The sequence below is a fragment of the Malus sylvestris genome, chromosome 17 (assembly GCF_916048215.2).
Source record: "Malus sylvestris chromosome 17, drMalSylv7.2, whole genome shotgun sequence".
In the NCBI taxonomy this organism is placed as follows: domain Eukaryota; kingdom Viridiplantae; phylum Streptophyta; class Magnoliopsida; order Rosales; family Rosaceae; genus Malus; species Malus sylvestris.
The window spans coordinates 23,810,932-23,832,432 of record NC_062276.1 but is presented as its reverse complement, the minus strand read 5'-3'; the positions used below and the strand labels follow the sequence as shown (position 1 = coordinate 23,832,432).

General features: G+C 35.9%; 1 protein-coding gene and 1 long non-coding RNA gene across 2 annotated transcripts; both read right to left on the bottom strand.

Moving 5' to 3' along the window:
• Window positions 1-10,950: 10,950 nt before the first annotated feature.
• Window positions 10,951-12,314, bottom strand: LOC126610240 (uncharacterized). Its single transcript, XR_007618434.1, has 3 exons — window positions 11,717-12,314; window positions 11,259-11,381; window positions 10,951-11,015 (listed from the first exon to the last, which is right to left on the bottom strand). It is a non-coding gene; the product is annotated as an uncharacterized LOC126610240 (long non-coding RNA).
• A 3,875-nt stretch (window positions 12,315-16,189) lies between these two features.
• On the bottom strand, window positions 16,190-20,757 carry LOC126610235 (katanin p60 ATPase-containing subunit A1-like). Its single transcript, XM_050278234.1, has 7 exons — window positions 20,453-20,757; window positions 18,957-19,428; window positions 18,474-18,671; window positions 17,787-18,031; window positions 17,454-17,612; window positions 17,225-17,312; window positions 16,190-16,745 (listed from the first exon to the last, which is right to left on the bottom strand). The coding sequence occupies exons 1-7, from the start codon at window positions 20,572-20,574 to the stop codon at window positions 16,464-16,466; spliced, it is 1,566 nt and encodes a 521-aa protein (XP_050134191.1). The 5' UTR covers window positions 20,575-20,757; the 3' UTR covers window positions 16,190-16,463.
• Between the last annotated feature and the right edge of the window lie 744 nt (window positions 20,758-21,501).

The window sequence follows — 21,501 nt, the reverse complement described above, 5'->3', positions numbered from 1 at the left end:
CTTAGCACTTTGACTGGGGCATAGCCTTTCTTACAATAGGGCATTAACCTTGTCAATCCATGAAAGACAGCCATATGAAACAAGGAAGATCTAATAGTAACAACAAACTATTTCTCCAAGTAGATTAAAGAAAATCCTTTGTCTCAAATTACTAGTGCAGCGGTAAATCCTTCACCTGGAAGAACATTATTTGTCATTTTGGAATCCTCCACACCATACTCACAGATAATGGATTGCAACTCACTAGTTGCGAAGTTATGGACTAGTACACGGAGTTTGGAATCCATTATCTTACCTCTACTTTAAGATACCCCCAAGGCAATGAACAATCAGAAGCTTCAAACAAGACTACTCTGAGGTATCCCCAAGGCTAAAGAAGAAAAACAAGTGGCTAGAAGAGTTACCTGGGGTTTTATGGGCATACCACACAACTGTTCGAAAAAAGTGACTAGAGAAACTCCATTCTCCATGGCTTATGGAACAAAAGCCATCATCCCTGTCAATTTACTGTAATGCCAAACTTGTACACTAAAAAGCAAACTGAGTTAAAGAACACCGGGATCCTCATGTTCGACCTCGATTTTGCAGAAGAGTGCAGGGAATGTGCCCGAGTCCTACTTGTTGCTTACCAATAGAAAATCCGGTCATACTAAAACAAAGGTGTTAAACCTCGAAGTCTTCATCTATGAGATCTTGTCATGAGATAAGTCTTCGAGAACACAAAAGTACTACGTGCAGGCAAACTCGGAACAAATTGGGAAGAGTAAGAGGTAAGGGAACATATAATCTGCATCATATGGATGGAAATCTAAGTACCAAAAGGTGGAACATTCCCAAGTTTAGATGACACTAGTAAAGATTTCAATGTCAATGTCTACGCGAAGATAAAGTCCATGGAGAATTCATCTTTTTAACACCCTAGTAAGCTCTTCGTTAAAGATAATCCCCAATATAAACATACATTGTATCATCTTTTAACTAAAACAGTACCAGTGATTTGATTCTCCTTCTCGAAGATATGTAACCAGTCCTATTAGGATTCCATCACACCCATTGTCAAAATCTTATTCTCCTCATTAATAAAGATTCCTCAAAGATTAATCATCTCACATCTACTACATATTTGTTTGTTCTTTTTTCTTTTTTAAGATGTAAGGGATACCGTAAAAATCCCGAATAACATATAGCTTTGAAACTTCGCATAATTGCAAGTCTAAAAACTCAAAGTGATAGTGTCAGGAATCTCCTTTAGCCCAAATCTAGAATAACACACAGATTTGAAACTTCGCATATTAAGTGCAATTACGATAGGCGGGTTACGGGCATGTGGACATGGCCCCCAGATCCAGAAGTCCATCACACCATCCAGCCTTCGAAAGTTTATACAACCTAAGGGTTGTGGGTTATAACATGCAAACCTTGCTCTACGCCATTCAAGGGAATAATCGAAATGATGATCCGGAAATCATCCAAGGATGGTTCAGAGCTCCAACCCTGAGGACGATTACTTCTATCATGTGTAGACCCAAGTTTGAATGTTCAGAGCTCCGAACCAATGTACTAAGTCAAGTACGTTATGCGGCATCATGTGTCTAATGCAAGTTCGAAAAAGGCATCCAAACTAAGAAATCCTCAGGAGGAACTTTATTCCAAATGAGCTCTGATGCACGGAAATGCCTTAGCCAAGTCAACTAAGTATAATATAATCGAAAACGTTCAGGCCCAACACATAGAGTATGCAAAAGGATTCTAAAAGTGTTTCTGAACTACATGCAGGCAATCAAGTCCCTTACAAATTTTCATTTAAGATTCACTATGGATGGACATGGAATTCAGACTGGGAAGGAAGCCCCTTCGTGATGACATGTTGTGATCTCCAAAATCCTCAAACCCATAATGGGGCAATATAAATGAAAAAATAAGCAAAATTTTACTTGAAGATAAAAGACCACATCAAAGCTAAGAGCTGAAGATCATTCCAAACAAAACATTTCACTTTCTCATTCTTAATCCGACCAATGCATTATGGCAAGTTCAAAATAAAAGATTTTTCATGTGCTTAATACTCGGTGTTAGAGTAAGGTGGTATTCTGATTATCACAGTGATAAATCTTTACAAGCACCAAGTTTGGGAGGTATATTTTTCTGAAATCAATATTACCTAGGGAAGCTTAGAGCTCTGTCCTAGGCCTACAAACTTGCTCGTGTTTCACTCCATTACTCATTACTCCTAAGTTAGTCTACTTTGGAAAAAGTCTCCTAAGGGTGCTACTTTCTACTATAAGGGTACTTGTTGTTCCAGCTTGCTCGGCTCACTTTGAGAGAGCACCTAAAGGGCTTCAATGAAGAAGAACCTATAAAAGGATCTCAACACTCTGCTCAAGTGGAACCCGTATGCAAAGACTTAAAGGAGGAAGTCACTTTCGGTTATGGAGCGAAGTATGGAGGCTAAGGAACCTATTAAGGGAACAAAGGTTTGCTATTCAAAGATTATGGCTCATCCCTACTTCACTTAGTATTTCTTGACCATGGTAAATAGAGATGTGGCAAACTTCTTGGCCACATATCCTAATCATCAAAGGCTCAAGTAGGGAATGGGTTTGAAAATTGAAGTACTGAAAGGATGAAGGAGATCCATGCTTTGACTTGAAATTCTAAAGAAAAGATTTTGGAAAAAATAAGACTAAGTCTAAGGTATTTAAAGAGAATATGATGAGTGATCTCATCATTGAATTAGGAATGCCCTGCCTCGAGATTCTTGTGTCTGAAAGTCGAAGTCACTTGGTAACGCAAAGAGTCGTCTCTTGTTTATTGTGCACAAGTAACATGACATTGTTCATCACTGATGTCTTCGCACCACAGCTTTCAAGGCCACACATCTGAATTCAGCATCATAGTTCACGGGTTACGAAGTCAAGTTGCCACGCATCAAAAAGATTTTAAATGGTACGTGTTCCGATTTACTCTGAAAGACATGATCTTTGGATAACTATACATCCTCAATGAGAACCGTCATTTCAGATACATAGTTTGGGGCAATTGTGGGACCATGATCTTCCAAGCTGTAGTGAGGGGAAATGGAATACAAGTACCTTATAAGTCCGGTCATGGACTTAACGGTTACCGCAGCGTAGCTGCTTCATCAATAGCAATGCAGCCATCATCTTGTTCCATAACAGTGGGCAAAGTCTAATGATTTTGTTAAGATTGACCATGCTTGTTCCGTAAGATACAAAAACCATATCCAGTAAGAAATTGTTGGAGCAATATTAGAAAATATGAAAATAATAAAAGAATTTCAATGAAAGTAATCATAAGGAAAATCACAACATCAATTATGTATGAGATTAATAAAACCAACTAGGGAGAAAGTTAGAAATACTTACAAACTTAGAGATTGAGGCTTGCATAAATACAATGTCCTAAAGACAGAATTTCGCCCCTACTCTTGTGCTTGTAGTTCGGTAAGTGCCCATCTCCCAAGATTCAACAATCTATAATCCGAAGTCGAAGCACTTCAATCTTCAGACTCTGGCAAACTTTATATATTTCATACTCTTAATACACGAATTGGAAGATATTTAATAATGAGATAGATAATAAAGTCTTGGGGATTAAACTCTATTGCCAACAAGCAATGGCTATCAACTTATATAGAACTCAGAGCCTTGTTTTATGGAGAGATGTAATTCAATATCTCAACAACAAAACATACAGAGCCATAGCGAAAGGCACAACAACTCTTAATAGAACTATGTATCATTTGAATGAAGTCTTTCACTCAAATTTCAACAATAACTACCTATTAGCACACTCATTTAGACAAGTGAGATTTTTTTTTTATTATTCAATTATTGAAATTATAATAGTATATAAACATATAATTTCCAACAATCCCCCACATGAATAAAAAATTAGGAAGAATTTAAGAGCACATGCGGATAAGAGATGCATCGAGAGATGTGTCTTTTGGACTTGAACCTACCCTAATGAATACTTATCGGATTTACTTGGTGACGCAGTGGATGTGGAAGATCTTGAACTGTTCACCGCATCAATAAATCGAGACAATAAGCAACACACATCACTAATCCTAATATTTTACAGTTCATACGGTTGTGTTCACTTTGGTCTTGAACAAATTCCAGATTCATGAGAGCTTTAGAGAATTTAGTCATCTCATTCTCATAGAAGGAATCCACTTCTACTCTCACATAGGTGACCACTGATTAAGAATACTCTACAATATTTCTCTTATTAATTTATAAGATATCATTGTCATTAAGTATAAATATACAACCTAAAATGTCTACAGACAACACACTTCTTCCACCATAGGAATGAGGTATATAATGTGTTAACTTATTTGAATCATGCCCAACCAGTTTGCCTATTGAACTTAGAACATGGGATCTCCAATCAACTAAGTTAGGTTTCCGCCAGGCTAATTCATTGGTTATGTTGGCTTTAGCCTCATTCCCCTCGATGATCAACTTACTCTCTAGTCAAACCTTTAATAATTGGTACCCACTAAGGTTGACTACTCTTATGGTGTGCATTTCCATATTATGAAATTATATTTCATACGAGAATAGTTGTTTTCCAATGTTAAGTCCTCGAAAGATATGTTAGGACTTGCACAATAATTTGCTAACACTAGGAAGTAGACTTCCCCCACATTTAAGGTATCTATAGAAGGTCTATAACCTTGCCATACCTTAAACAATTACTCATTACAAGAGATGACATTTTGATTGTCCCATCCAATTAGCAAATTACATTTCCATTCTTTTTAAGTAAATCCTCATATCTGAAAAATAGATAAGCTACCCCCACAATTCTTCGATAATTGTGGTTAATTTCTAATGTTTTTGTTAAATCAATCATGTTTTGTTCTTTATAAAGTAGGAAACAACTAAGATAGACCTTATGTATCTATCTTCCTAGGCCTTCATGCCTCACTAGCCATTATGGGAAAAGCAATTCTTGGCCTTCCTTATTATGACTAACACGCATGACCATTCATATGCTTACTTAATAAGCATCATCATGTCTAATTTAATTTTGCAAGATGCTCCACATGTTTTCAATGTATCGTCTTTTCCTTTCCAAAAGACTCCCACACTTTCAATGTATAATTTATCTCAAAGGAACTTTCTTTGGTTTTATCCATGACTAACTTGGCTTATGAGCAAAACTCATTTTTTTTGTTGTCACATTTTACTATTAATAGTTGAACAAGACATAAAGTAGACTAAATCTTCCTCCATCATCCTCGTAAAATCCAATTATCCCAAATGACTTGGTTGGTTAATTTCTTTCACCAAATCTTTTGCCCGAATGTAATAAAACCATGTACATGTGGTTTGTAAACAAGGCATAGATCAATCTACTTTACAGACATGGTTAGGCCTTCCAATTATATCTTTGGCCTTTGATCTCACCTATGGATATCGTCATGCCCATTTCATTGCAATGACCTTGAAATCAATGGTTTTCTTTGTCACAAACCAACGTTCTTAGCCACATATGAACATAAGGAGGGCTATCTTCTCTATACCGAAAAAAGAACTATCGCATCGTGGATTAAATGCATCAATTCAGATTCATTCCTTTCTGAAAAAAAAGGAACTCATTTTACGAACTAGTATATCACTGTAACCGTTCTAAATTTGCAGATAAAGCAAATTTTTTAATCAAGCCATTTCACTTGGCCTTAACTATTGAGAATGAGTCCCACATTGATGGGAGGAGGGACCTTGCATGGGCTTATAAGAGGTTGGGCTACTCCTAATATTACCAATTGGTTTTATGGTGGAACCTCAACTTTCTTTATGGTATCAGAGCAGGTTGTCCCCCGTATGAAGCCAAATGGCCACATGTGCTCCACGTCACCCTATTATGTTGTCCATGTGTTAGGCTCAAAAATTCGCTACACATGAGGGGGCTTGTTGAGAATGAGTCTCACATTGATAGGAAGAGGGACCTTGCATGGGCTTATAAAAGGTTGGGCTACTCCCAATATTACCAATTAGTTTTATAATGGAATCTCAACTTTCTTCATTAATCATCACCTCCTTTCTAATAGAATAGAAAAGTCAATGCCAAGCATACTTTCTAGATATTCATGAATGATGCAATTGAATCATGAGAATCGCATATGTGAAACAAAAGATTCATGATTGCAGTGCAACATATATTATGATCAATATATCCATGTTTTCTCTAAAAATATCTCAAAACACCAACTAAGCAGTTTTTTTTTTTTAAACTCTTACTCCTCATGAACATAGAAAAACCAATCATGATAATCAAAGTAAATTCAGAATAGCCATATCTGATTTCAGCCCCCAACCACGAACCACACGAAACTGATTTGTTAAAGCACCGAATACCTTTTCATGGAGATATCTAGGTCACTTATCAGTAACTCATGAAATAATTTAATTTCATTCTCTGAAAGAAACACTCTCCAGGTCACTTATCAGTAACTCATGAAATAGTCGCTTATCAGTAACTCATGAAATAATTTAATTTCGTTCTCTAAAAGAAACACTCTCCAGGTCACTTATCAGTAACTCATGAAATAATTTAATTTCGTTCTCTGAAAGAAACTCTCTGGGCATCAGCTCATATGACAATTCAAATTTTAACATGGTGGTAAATGGCCAGAGACATCAATACCCTCTCACTGTCAAATGTAGAAATATCTATTTATTAATTTTCTTTTAATCTCATATGAATGGCAGATTCATTTTAGTGAGAATAACCAGGCCCAGAAGGCATATATGTTGTAGCATACATATGCAAACAATGAAAGCACACATATAATTGCCATATGAAAACCGAAAAACATCTTCTAGTACATACACAATGCAATTACCACTAGTGTGGCAACTTACAGATATTATTGTATATATCAAGAATTCAAGCACATCAAATAAACTAATATACATCAATATGCACATAAAATCCAGCCCCACAAATTTTCCAAAGCAACATCAGAGTTTCTTCTACTTAGCGTTTAGGGCTATGTTCAATGTTATTGATTTTAACTTCTTCTATTACGTACTCAGACTCATACTCTCTAATATTGCAAGAAAAAAAATTTCTGTCTTTAGATTGTTGGAGCAATATTAGAAAATATAAAAATAATAAAAGAATTTCAATGAAAGTAATCATGAAAGAAAATTACAATATCAATTATGTATAAGATTAATAAAAACAACTAGGGAGAAAGTTAGAAATACTGACAAACTTAGATATTGAGGCTTGCATAAATGCAATGTTGTAAAGAAAGAATTCTGCCCTACTCTTGTACGTGTAGTTCAGTAGGCGACCGTCTCCCAAGATCAACAATCTATAATCCGAAGTCGAAGCACTTCAATCTTCGGACTCTAGCGAACTTTATATATTCCGTACTCTTAAGACTCGACTCGAAAGATATTTAATAATGAGAAAGACAATAAAGTCTTGGGGATTAAACTCTATTGCCAACAAGCAATGGCTATGAACTTATATAGAACTCAGAGCCTTGTTTTATGAAGAGATGTAACTCAATATCTCAACAAAAAAACATACAAGGCCTTTGTAAAAGGACGGCAACTCTTAATAAAACTATGTATCATTTGAATGAAGACTTTCACTAAAATTTCAACAATAACTACCTATTAGCACACTCACTTAGACAAGTGAGATTTTATTTTTTATTCAATTATTGAAATTATAATATTATGTAAACATATAATTTCCAACAGAAATTAGGCATGTTTCCTATATTCTTGAAATCCTTACAATCTAAGGATTGGCGTGCGTTGCAAGCAATCATACTCCTAAAAGGATGCAATATCTGCTTCTAGATATCCTATGGGATTCTTCTAGTTTAATTGGATTCCATATCCTAAAGGGTCTCTATCTCGACTGACATAAATAAACCCTTTTAGGTTTCATCTCTGGTAAAGCAATTATTGCACACTCTTACCTAATGCTTGAGTCTCACATATTTCCTTAACCTTTGGCTACTTACAGTTATTTACTATTTTGCAGGTTAAAAAAGTTTGTGCATCTCCTTACACGCGGTAGGGCACGAACTTTATTCCAACAGACGAGATGGCGAAACTACAAAGGATAGTCGAGCGCAACGCTAAGTTGATGCCACGACGAACAAACTGGCCTGCTCGTCAAATGCCTTACCTGGCCATCATTGAGGAGAATTCGTTCCCGAGAAACTTTAAGTGAAAATTGCATGATGATCATTACTTTTGGAGAGAATTGATCTTCAAATTCAAAATAACTCGTGATGAATTTTGTACTTGAATTAAATTCTTCTATTTCAGACATAAGGATTTTCAGGTATTGACTCGTGATTTTATTTAAGGAGTGGAATGAAGTTTTCTATGTAAGCACCAAACAAAATAAATTTCAGAGATTTAACAATTTTGTATTAGATTGTGTTAATCCAGTTCAGACATGAACAGGAATTGTTGGGACCCTAAGAGTTAACACTTGGAAGTACAATAAAAAATAATGATCATGTAGTTTGAAAGTTCGATATATATATATATATGCAGAGCAATCCTCCTTTGGGCACATGACATTGTTCTCTAGTACTTAAGAAAGCAACAAACGAGATAAACTGTCACTGCCCTTGTCCTTTGTCTTCTTTGCTCCTTTTCATAATGTCACAACACACCATTTAGGTACTGTAGTAAGTCCACCAATCTATTCGAAGGTATAGATTTGGGGTTCATCCCTTGAAAGTGTTCATGAGGTACAATAATTCATGGAGATTTTTTTATTTTATTTCACAAATTGCCTGTAAAATTTTGACTGTATATATTCTAAGCCAAAATAACTGTGTTCCAAAGTTGAAAAAATACCGAAAAAGTGCAGAACAATCGAATCATGGCCATCATCTGAATGCTTCTTGTCAGATCCATGTTAGAAGGATCGATATCAACAGGGTAACGGTTACTGTACCAAAAAACAAAAAACAAAACCATTAATTGATTTGGTTAAAAAAACCACATAAATATTTAGCCTTTGTTTTGAATAAATTAGATATAGTGGTATTCCTCTACATTTATAAATGAGAGGTTGATCTTAGGTTTGATGAATTCAAACTAAATTATTATGGTTATCCCATTGTGAGACTTAACTCATTTCCACACCCTGTATCCTTTAATGTAGATATATCTTATGAAAAAACAAATAGATATAAAATGTGCTTGCATTTAATCACATAAATCCATGCTATCTTCATACAAACATGGGCTTGTTTGGATGTGCTTTTAAAATGTCTGAAAGTGTTTTTGGGTAAATTGATTTTGAGTTCCAAAAGCACTTTAAGTACTTTTTGGAAGAAGCATCAGATATGTGTTTCTTACAGGAAGCACTTAAAGTGCTTTTCCAAGATCCACTTGAATTTTTACTAAGAATTGGTGTCAAAAACTTTTTCATCAAAAGCGGTTTCAGTCATTTTAAAAGCACATCCAAACAAACTCATATACAATTCTTGTGTTCTCCATATATGTACTTATATTAATTATATGCATGCATAAAGCTATGACCATATGCACCCGTGCATGTGTGCAGAATCATCAAATCTTCTTCTGAAAGAATATTTGATAAAAATGAAATTAACAATTAAATTAGAACAAGTCGTTGCACATTCACATCCTGTATGTTGATTCTGAACAAAATCAAGGTAATAAGAAAATTTATCTTATTTTTCACACTACATGCGCTGAGATGAAATTAAGCACAATACATACTTGACTCAAAAGCTAACTGAAAGATATGAAAGTGACCTACCAGATAAGCACCATTCAAAGTTATAGGCACCTATTATAATTATTTATTTGTTGAAGGCACCCATAGAACATATAATTACAAAAAGAATAATTCTAAGTAGACTAATTTTTAAACCAAATGTGAAGACACTCATTAAAAAATTTAGACCACATTTTACAGAAACGGTGGTATTATTGCCACACCTCTATCTATTGAAGGCACCAATTAAATTAATTTTTAATACTAAAACTTATTCGTCAAGATGACTGTTGCGGTTAAAGAATTTCTTAAATTCAAAGTAATAAAAGTTATTTATTTTTATCTTTCACTTGATATAGGCTCAATTGAACTTAAGCACAATAAACACCTAACTCAAAAGCAAAGATTATGATAGTCACAAGCAGAAAAAAATTGAGGTTCTATTCTACTACAAAGTTAATTAGCAATATAAGAATTAGTCCATATACTTATAAGTTCATATCTCTTATCAATATTGAAGTTATTCTTAACACATACCATGTCATCTCTTATCATTATTAAATTTATGGGTAATGTCAGAAAACTAAATTTGTAGACCAAAATTTGCAAAGTAAATGATGTGTTACCAATAAACAAGCATGTTTATCAATGATTAAGTCATAATCCACTCATCAACTTCCATATCATTTAATTTGCAAAATGTTGTCTACAAATTGAGTATCCCTAACATTACCATAAATTATATTCTTAACACAAACCAAGTATGACTCGATATATAATTACCAATAGTCTATACTGCACTACGCCTTATAAGCAAGTCCAACATGAGTCCAAGTATTCAGTAGTAACCAATTCAAAATTAGGTAACTGTACCTCAGTAACTACCAACCGAAAATCCTCAATATATATTTGGTTGCTTTTCATTGAATACTTGAAGTCCAAGAGTCCTAGTATTCGGTTGGAACCAAGCGGAAATTATGCATATGTTAAGTAACTAGCAATTGAAATTCTTAAAACAGTTGGCTGCTTTCCACCGAATACTGGAGTTTTTAGTTTCCTTGGAATTAATCTCATGTGTCACCATAATTATTCTTTACTAATTATCAGTTTCTGTGTTAGTACGTTAGCCCAAAAATTGTTAAATGTACAGTACGTACATGTTACACTATACTTCAGAGAGCTAGCAGTATCCGATTTTTCTGGTGCACCAAATCCCTTACTCTTACAATCTCCTCCAAGATAACCTACAGGGGAAAAATAAACAAAGTGACTATAAGGATAGTGTTAAGAGTATCAATCCTATATATCTAAACAAAATGAATGTTGCATGTGTTTATACGTAATTGGGCGATTTTCCATAGTGTCATTTAATTTTATGGTAGAACCTAAACTTTCTTCGGACAGTTATAAATTCATTCCTTTAACTTTTTTCCATTATGTTTAATAATGGTGAAGTAAGAATTAGGGTTTGGAGAAAATTAGCTTACATGCTTTAAAGCATGCTAATTCTGGCGTATCCAACAAGTTCCACGTGCCCACAGGGCATTGGCATATGTGTCCAGTTCTATTTGCTACGCAGGTTCCATCGCCACACCAAACAAATTCACAACCTGGAAATTAAGTCATTTCATTTTTACTAATGCAGTTTATTAATCTCCGAAATTCATGAAACATAAGTGAAAGATTTTTCTGGTATGAAGCTTTCAATATGCGCACTGCTTGAATCACTTTTTCTGACCGATCATACTTTAGGCAGGGCTCAGGTATGGTTTGGGATTGAGGTGATTTTAAAAAAAAACTTGTATGAAAAAAAAGCTGAAAGAGTTTTTGGTGGGTAAACTTCCAACTTTAGCTTTTTTTCACAATTTTTTTGTGAAAAAAAACCAAAAAACAGAAGCAGCAAGAGGCAACTTTGAAAAACTAGTTTTTCAGCTTCTACGCAGACCTCTAAAACACGGGTGAATAGTGACCCTTTAATGAAACTTTCTGGCAATCTTATCCTCCCTTCATCTCTATCAAAGATCTTTGAAGATTTGTGTCGCCCCCAGCTTTATCGCCGAGCTCGCTATCGAAAGGCAGCGCTTCTCCTCTACTTAGATCCTCAACTTCCTCGATTCCCAATCTCGCTCTTCGCTCGACCATCACCTTCATCCGCCACGACATTGTCGACAAACTCCACGATGCCAGCCAAAACCCAGAAGACAAAAAATACCGATCTGCCGAAACCCATATGAAATTCAGCTTGTGAAAAATCAAAAAATAATACCCATATGACAAATCCTGAAGCTTTTTCTGAGAATGAATGAGAAAAAATGGAATTTGATGATGAGGGAGAAAGTGGCGAAAAGAATGGAATTTGGTGGTGAGAGAAAAAGTGAAGAGAGAGAGAGACAGGGAGGCAATTGGACGGGAAGGAGAAAAAAATGGAGATGATTCTAGAGAGAGTGTTCTAGAAAAGTAAGAGAAAAGAGAAAAGGAAAAAAATGTAAAAGATAGAATTAAGCTTGGTTTTGGGGAATGGAGAAAAAGAAATATGATAAAGAAGTAGCGGAGGAAACGAAGAAAAAGAAATATGATAGATAAGCTTGGTTTTGATCATTTCACACTGTTACAGTTATTTTGCATAAAAATTTACCAAACATTATCATATTACTTTTTTTTCTAAAAGTACTTTTACAAAAAAGTTTACCAAACACTCTGCTACTTTATTTCACAGCTACTTATTCTCACAGTACAACAAAAACAGTTTTTTTTTAAAGCACAGCAATATCAAACCAGCCCTCAATTTCATCATTGTTAACAGTGGGATCGGATAATGTGATTAATATACGTTTACTCACTTTAAAATCGTTTTTGAAGCAAAAAACCTTATGTGTATGATAGATGAATGGATGAATATAATATTTTGCTAAATCACCTGGTGGAGGAACCACAGGAGCAGGTGGTGGGGGCGGTGAGGCAGATCCATCACATTGGAAATTAACCGTGCCTGCATTATCATCATTCACGAAACTGTTGTTGTATTTTTCCTTTCTATTTTTTTTTTTTTTTTTGTAACTGTGGAGTGAGAGTATCTGAATTTAATATACTTAGCAGTTGAAATAAGCCAAAATAAAGCAGACAATAAGCTCATGCTGCAATTGTTATTTTGTAAGTGGAATATTACCGTCCAGATAATTAGAAGAAAAAAAAAATCATATAGGCAGTAGTAAGTTGAGAACTTGAGATAATATCTATGTACGTGACTTCTTGACAAAATACTGATCTGATTTGCTCAATTATTACATGGTTGATTGAAACAATGACTAAAATATAATATGTCAATTTATCTTTTTGCATTTTCCCAAATCAGTTTCCTGGCATTGTGATTAGCGTTCATCTGTTATTTATTTGAAAGCAAAGAATTGCCGCCCAGAGCCTGCATCTATAACATTGGCAATGCTAGATTATAGTTACACTATCAGATTCACATAAACAAAGGTGACTAGCGAGATTGCATAGCGGAGTCTCCCCCGCTATGGGATTTCAAACTACAGTTAGTTTGGTGATACAAGTTTATAACATGATTATCCTCAAAACTACGAGTAAATTTTGATCAGCCACTAAAAGTAGCAAGTGGTTTGAACACTAAACCTTCATTACACTTCTCTTTAAAATGAAAGAATCTGGGAAACTTGCGAGGGGTTTGTTGCTCTATTGGTTAAGAGTGTTTATTCATGTATCCGACGTCCTGTGTTTGAATCCCCCCCAAAAAATCCCCAATATCATTTTTTCTTAAACAAGACAATTATAGGAAAATTGTCATAAACAGTATACATAATGACCTTAAACTTTTCATTCCGCTACTATTGCTCTGTTTAGGTACCAAAGAAAAGGGAAATTATTGCATCAAGACTTGAGAGAGAGAGAGAGAGAGAGAGAGAGAGAGAGAGAGAGAATCACAGTTTGGAATAACACAAGCGGGATAGGTAAAGGGACCAATCGGAATCTTCTTCCAACCAGGATTACACTCGCAATCAAAACCAAGCAATGTCTCATTAGAAACCTTGCATACTCCTTGCCCACAATGTACCACTTCACACACAATATCTGCCATGCATACAATCAAAAGAAAAACAGCCCAATTATTATTACCAACACAGCAATATTAACCACACCAAGCAACAAATTAAGTGAACCAATTAAGATCAAGTTCAAAGGGAAAATATATAGTTTCTATACACACACACACGCACACGCACACGCACATATATGTATTTTACCTCCAATTGGGTCTGATGGAATTGGAATCTTCTGTGTGGAACCGATTGTAGAGTAGAAGGTGAAGAGGGCAAGGAGAAAAAGATATTGAAAATAAATTAGATTGAAATTCAAACTGAAAGTTTTCATGATCATGATTTGGTGTGAGACACAAGGTTTAGTGGAGCAAACTTAATTAACTAGAAACTAGAAAAAACAGTTTATAAGAGCTAGTTAATTAGTACTGTGGAATTATGCTCCCTCAAAATGCACACCACATTGCCGCCCTTTTTCTGTTTCACATTCTTTAAATTTTCTATGAAATTAAGCCACCTTGCACTTGCATTGGGGCATCACATCACCAAAGACATTTTTTAACTCCATTATTTTGTTTTAGGTTAAAAGAAGCAGCCAAAGGCCGAAAACTTTTAGATTGTGGGGGTAAGGCTAAAGGATGCATTTTGTAATCTTAGAGTGCGTTTGTTTGGCTTCGTTAAGTTTTATTGGATTAGATTGAATTATATGTTAGTGTAGACATGTGTTTGTTATAGGCAGGATTAAATTTAATGGGACTGACAATATTGTGTAGCAGTGGATATCTCAATCAACACAGCTTGTCATACAATTCATTAATCTATACTAACAATAAGAAGCTTTCACCCTTCCCCTTTAGTGTAGATAATATCATTTGTTAAAAAAAAAAAACAACGAACAAACAAACAATAAGAAGCTTTCATAATTTTCCATCTTCTTGTAATAAATTTTACGATTGATAATTGGGATTTGCTATTGGCTATATGGAAGTCCGATCAGTTTGGTAAACAAGATTTGGAATTTGTTGTTTCAACTTTCAAGTGATCACGCCTCCGAAGATGGGTTCGAGGAACAGGTGTCTTAGAAAAACAAATTAATCAAAATTTTAAAAACTTGAGATCCAATCAAGTAGTGAATAAGAGGAATTTAAAATTTAATAGGGGTGCAACTTCGGTTGGGCCAACCCGAACCCGCCCATGTTCAACTCGACTTTAAATCTGAACAAGCCGGTTTTTTTAATTATAATCCGTCCGAACCCAATCCGATTTCAACCCGTTCATTGATTGAGTTGGGTTGGGTTGGGTTGATTATTTATCCAACCCAACCTAACCCGACCCAATCCGATTAACCAAACCCGATTGGGTTGAGCTGTGCAACATGCTTCTCAATGACCTTTGCACCTTCATGGAGGGATTGACTAGTGACTTTTGATGGATTATGATAGAAAAGTGCATGGAGTTGCAGAAAGCAATTGTTTTTCTGGTAGCCACACTTTGATTTTTCTACAGGAGCTTCGAAGGACAAGACTTGAGTTGGGTACTAGGTTTGTTTTTCTGCAAGAGCTTCAAAGGATAAGACTTGAGTTGGGTACTAGCTTTGGACAATGAAGTGTTCCTCTTTTTTTTCTTTTGGTACTAGCTTTGGTATTTCTTGTATTTTAATTCGAACTTTGCATGAACACGATTAAAACTTGAAAAAGTTGGGCAACCCAAAACCAACCCAAGTAAACCCGAACCCAATTAAACCCAAACCCGAATGAATCCGATTAAAACCCAATCCGAACCCGAACCCGAATTCTAAAAGTTGGGTTAGGATTGGGTTGACCTTTTAACCCGTCCAACCAGCCCGAGTTGCACCCCTAATCTTGAGCAAGAAGTTGAGATGGTGAAGTTTTGTCTGCTATATGCTTGAGAATTTTTCTATATGACTCTAGTATCGTCATGTAGGTTACCAATACACTACAATATTACATATATAAATATGAATCACGTCGACTATTCATATTATAACACATGTATTTGGAAAATATTAGTATTTTATGGTTATTTGATTATTTGGGTTTGCTTGTTAGTTTGGGCCTAGCCCATGGGAATTAGGGTTTCAAGGTTTTGCTCTTTATAAATATAACTTATAGTTTAGTATGAATAACAAGCTAGTCATAATGTAGCCTCTTGGAGTTTATGTAGCCGTCTCGACGATTTTGTAGTGTTTGATATCAATAATATTTTTAGTTTTGTAATCCGTTTGTTCGTTTATCATGATATGCGCACTCTAATATTCAACTTGGGTCTTGGTTAGGGAATCGGTCCATATGAGCAATGTTTGGATGATGGCACATACATTAAATCACATGGATGTTGCTTCGTTCTTTTCACTGAATGTCTAGTTATAAATCACTGAATGAAATTTGGAGTGTATTAGTATGGATAAAAATTAAAATAAGCTCTGCGAAAAGCAGATTCTATACACATACACGGTTACAGATGCAAAATAGCACAACACTATGAGACACTCTTCCAACACTTTGGGGTACACCAACTAATTTCTGCCTAAACTCAAATGGGAATATCAAGGACAACAAGACAATCACTCGGAAACTCGACCATGCACTGCAACAATCCAATATGAGCTGATAAACTTTATGCTGATCCAAATTCGTGAAACCATTTCTCATGCCGTTCAATATCAGCTTGAGAAACACTCCGTTGGACCTTCGCCAAGGCTTCTTCGAAGTCACACATGGCAACAGGATCCTTTGAAATATCATCCTTGGACATGCTCTTAATCTCATCACGTGTCTTTCCAGCTATTTTGCGCCTCATCCCATTCAAGGAAGCATCCCTGCAAACGTTTGTGAGATCATCACCACTATATCCCTCTGTTCGACGAGCCACAGCATCCATATCTACGTCAGGGGCCACCTGATGCACCAGAAGCATTTTTTATAATTTAATTTATCTAGGATTAAAATAATAATAATAATAATAATAATAATAATAATATTTACCATTTGTTTCTCATCTTTATGACGTTACTACAGACATTTTACATGTTCAAATTACAAAATGAATTCTCTGACACATCTTAGATTCTAATTGTCTAGAGCACAGAGCAGTCAATCTATATGATAAACAAAAACCAAAAATCCCAGGAAATTAGTGATTTTGCTATCCCGCCGTTGAAGATGCCACATACTTTTATTCTATTTTCATTTTCTAATTGGTATCACCACCTTAATAGCATAAGAGGACACCATGTGAGCCATATTAAGTTATTAAGCCGCGACAGAAACACATGTCCAAAATTAACCTACAGAATTACAATGAAGTTATAGAAAGGTATAGAATTAAGGTGCAACATGCATAATATAACCATAATAGAATATCAGTAACTGCAGTACCTCGACAGTTTTCATATTTATCCGAATAAGTGCTTTACGGCTCTCAAAATTTGGAAGGGGAATATATATACGTTTCTCCAGCCTCCTCCTGAATGAATAACATCGGGTTAGAAATATCAAGACTGAACAGGCATTGTCAAGTGTTTTTTAAGCCTACCACTCTTTCCAACTCAAAGTTTGAAGAGCGGTTAGGAGTCTGAAACTTAAATACAACAAGATGAGGACCAACCTGAGTGCCTCATCTATGTCCCATGGGAAGTTAGTAGCTGCCAAAACCATCACTACTTTACGAGTACCATCTTCATTAGTACCAGTATTGTTGACCCCATCTACCTGAACTAGAAGTTCAGATTTCACCCTTCTGGATGACTCATGCTCCCCTGATGCCCTAGACATATGGATATTTTGAATTTAGGTCAGCATAAGGAAAAATCCGACATTAAAATGAATTTTACACTTGAAATGTTAAAAACAAGAAGATATACAGTTTAAAACAAAACATGCAACAAACGTAACATACATGCAATAAGCTCTTTTAAGTAAAACTGAAATAAAATCTTACCCCCGGGAATTGCAGAGCGAATCAATTTCATCGATGAAGATGGTACTTGGCGCATAAGCTCTTGCAAGATCAAATAAGCACCGTACCATACGTTCACTCTCTCCACGCCATTTTGAAGCTAAAGTAGCAGAGGAGACGTTGAAAAAAGTTGTGCCACACTCAGTAGCAACAGCTTTAGCAAGTAACGTCTTCCCAGTGCCAGGAGGACCAAACATTAGAACACCCTTCCATGGCCTCCTAATTCCCTACAATCCAAAAAGCAATAAATTCAATGTGAGAAATGGCCTATCAGGATCGAGACATTTCAGCATGTAGAAAAAGAATCAATTGCTTCGGTGAAATGTAGAAATGTGAAATTGGTACAAGGTACAGATGTGAATACTATTTGGGACATATTAATATAACTATTTTCATTTTCCCTATGTAAATGTTGTCAAATCAATTCCATAAAAGACATGAACCATTCAAAAAGTAGCTACACAAGTGTTACAAATTCAAAGTAGGTCCTAAGGAGTGCTGCTTCTTAACCAAAGCTATGTTGTACCATAGAAAAGATAACATGCCAATAGCCAGTTCCCCAACTTCACAAGGAAACCCTAACCATTAATTGATGCCATTCATGCCAAAGAGACTAAAAATGATGCAAGATACTACTATCTTCATTTGGTTTTAACCATTCAACGATACCTGAAAATATTCCGGCATTAACAAAGGAAGCACAACGGCTTCCTCTAAAAGTCTCTTTGCTTCTTGTAAACCAGCAACATCATCCCATCTCACTCCAGGACTGGTTTCCAGTACATCCCTCTCAAGCATTTCAGCCAAATCCGGATCAGGTCCCTCATACTGTGACCTCTTCGACTTTCCATCTTCAGCATCACCATTCTATAAATTCCAAAAACAAATCAGTAAGCTGGACGATAAAAGGTACTGAAACCAAAGATTCCAACTTTGATGCAAACAACTACAATACAAGGTCATAACCTTGTCTTTAAATGAAGCAAAATATTAGAGTATAAGATAAATGTTTTTACCACAACTTAATTAACTAGTGATAGGTATTTGCAAAAGTGAAGATCAGCGCCTTACGCTTCAAAAATAATCCTGTATTCCAAATACATTAACGAACTAAATATAGTACAGTGAAATATATCATTTGATTGAACTTACCGCTGAATCTGCCTTGCTAGATTTGCCAGAACCAGTGCCTTTCTTTCCAGTAGTAGAAGTTCGAGCCCCTGAGTTAGTCCTACTTGATCCACCAGCCTTTGCACCACGGCCAGGTGTGCCTGTTTTGGTTGCAGAGCTACGAGCCCAAGTTGCATCTTGTGGTGACTTCCTCGTACCACCTTGGCCAGCCTTTCCAGGTCTTCTACCCGAAGTGTCCCGACTTGGTGGCCTCCACACATCAGGATCATCTATGGGAAAACCAGAAGAAGTTGGGTATTCATCTAAGGGTTGAAAAACAAATGACGACTTAGCATGAACTGGAGGTGACGAAGGGCGCCGGCCCACGGGAATATCCTTAAATGCACTTCTCTCTGCATCTAATTGCTTCACAACCTCTGCTTCCTCAGAAAGTGCTTTCTTTACATTCATCCATTTCGCACGAATCAATGGATCATCGAGTGTGCTTAGGTGCCTAGAACAAAATAAGAAATTCAAATTCATAGTACATAGACTTAGGTAGGAACAGTGGCAAAAGTAATCCAATAAATAACAGAATTCCATCCCATGATACATTAAAAGCGGACTATAGTCTGGCAAAGACCCATCCAGTTGTTTGGTAGAATATAGCAGCTAGAAAATCTTATAGGACGAGAAAATGACAAAGCTTCTTTCTGGTCTTATTAATCTTTGGATTGCTATAATTCTGTCTGATAGTGAGAACCGGGCAAAAATCATCCTCTTCACTATTATACTTTTTGTTGTCATGCAAATTAAATACACAGAAAAAATAAAGCATCTTGGGTTAGGGCAATTCAAAGTACGCCGCTTGTACCGATGCACATGGAAATCGCCCCCTACCCCTCAAAAAATAAAATACGGTTATCTTGTAGAACTTGCCTTGTTGATTAATAAAGGGCATAATGATAGGAATATGATGTTACTGGTAAGATTTATAATCATAAAGTTAAAAAGTTACATTTTTGCTCAACCTAGTTCAAATCTTGAACTATGACTTTATAGAAGTAGTCTTCCTATCAAATTTGAAAACTTTTTTATGTGGGCAGTCCAAATACATTCATGGGTTTATACACCTTATTCTGTTTCTTTCAAATTCTATGAGTAATCCCTAGAACTAATCCTTTCCCATTTATTCAGTTTCATATACAAATCAGAAAATTAGAAGTGAAGGGCCTCTCGGTTCGTTGTGAAATTTTTCAAAAAATGCCCACAAATTCTCTTTCCACCTTATGTGCAGTTAAATTATCCCAAACAGAATGAGCATTTTCCTGGAAAATTCAAATCTTGGAGTCGCACGAATCAAACATATACAACAAAATTTGAAAATCCCCCATACATTAAGCAATTAGCTCGAATTCAAAACAATTTCGAACCCAAAAACCTAGAAAATTCAACAAATTGCTCCCAAACAGATAAAACAGTAACGAAATGAGAAGAAATGGAAGAAGAAGAAGAAAATCAGAAATCAAGAAATGTACTTGTTGATCTGAGCAATTCCGCCGTCAAAGAAGATCAGGGAGGTGTCGTAGAGCCCTTCCATTGCGTACTCCCTCGCCAGCTTCAGGTGGTCTTGAAGACCCACCAGCGTTGGCCCCACCATTCTCTCTCTCTCTCTCTCTCTCTCTCTCTCTCTCTCTCTCTCTCGCTCTGATTTTCTAGGGTTCCGTCAATTAGGGTTCATGTGCTGAGGAGGAAAACGACGAAGCTGACACTCGAACCGGATAGTTTCTCCCTCTAGAACTCTCTCTCTCTCTCTCTCTCTCTCTAGGATGATGAGCTTTATTAAGCGTTTTCAGGTAAAAGGGGAGAGGGGAAGGGTGTGGTTTGAATTGACCAAATTGTCCTCGGGGTTAGTCGTTACGGTGTGGGCCTATGTAGGTTTGCCTAACGGGAAGGCTTAGAGGAAAAGCATACCCGGTAAAGAAGAGATGGGCCCGCAGTGACCCAAACCCAATACCCGTTTCATGATTCCTTCTTTTCTTTTTTTTGCTTTTCCTTTTTTTTTGAAATTCAGGTTCTTTTAAAACCAAAAACTAAAGAGAGAAAAAAAGCTAAACTAATGTATGATTTCGGTCCCCTTAATTTAAACAAGTCAATGGATCCGGATCCGAATCCGATGCAAAATTAACTCTCTCTTTTTTCTGGACAAACGATGCAAAATTAACTCATTTACTTGACAAGGACGAACGCAGGACTGGCAAGATTTTTCGGAAACCAAAAATATCCCATCACGGTGAAATAGATTGTAAATGTCTGTAGATGGTTGAGCCAAACGACGACGTTTAGTAGTTTACTCTTCTTTATTAAAACGAGAGTTTCTTCCACTTCAGACTTATTTTTTCCTTTCTGACTTTGCTTTTTCACTTTTCAATTTGGTTTCCTACGGTTTACGTGTGAAGTATAGTCCAAGGGAAAATTTCTAATCTATTGTTGTTAACTTATAATTCTAATGCTTTAGCCGTTTGTAATTTAACTTATAATTCTAATGCTTTAACCGTTTGTAATTTTTAGAAATATCTTGTAGTTA

Coding starts and splice junctions, on each gene's coding strand:
- LOC126610235 (XM_050278234.1), bottom strand. CDS start 20,574: ATGGTGGGGCCAACGCTGGTGGGTCTTCAAGACCACCTGAAGCTGGCG. Junction 18,672..18,956: donor CTAGCAAGGCAGATTCAGCG/GTAAGTTCAATC, acceptor TGGAATTTATAG/AATGGTGATGCTGAAGATGG. Junction 18,032..18,473: donor TAATGCCGGAATATTTTCAG/GTATCGTTGAAT, acceptor TTTGGATTGTAG/GGAATTAGGAGGCCATGGAA.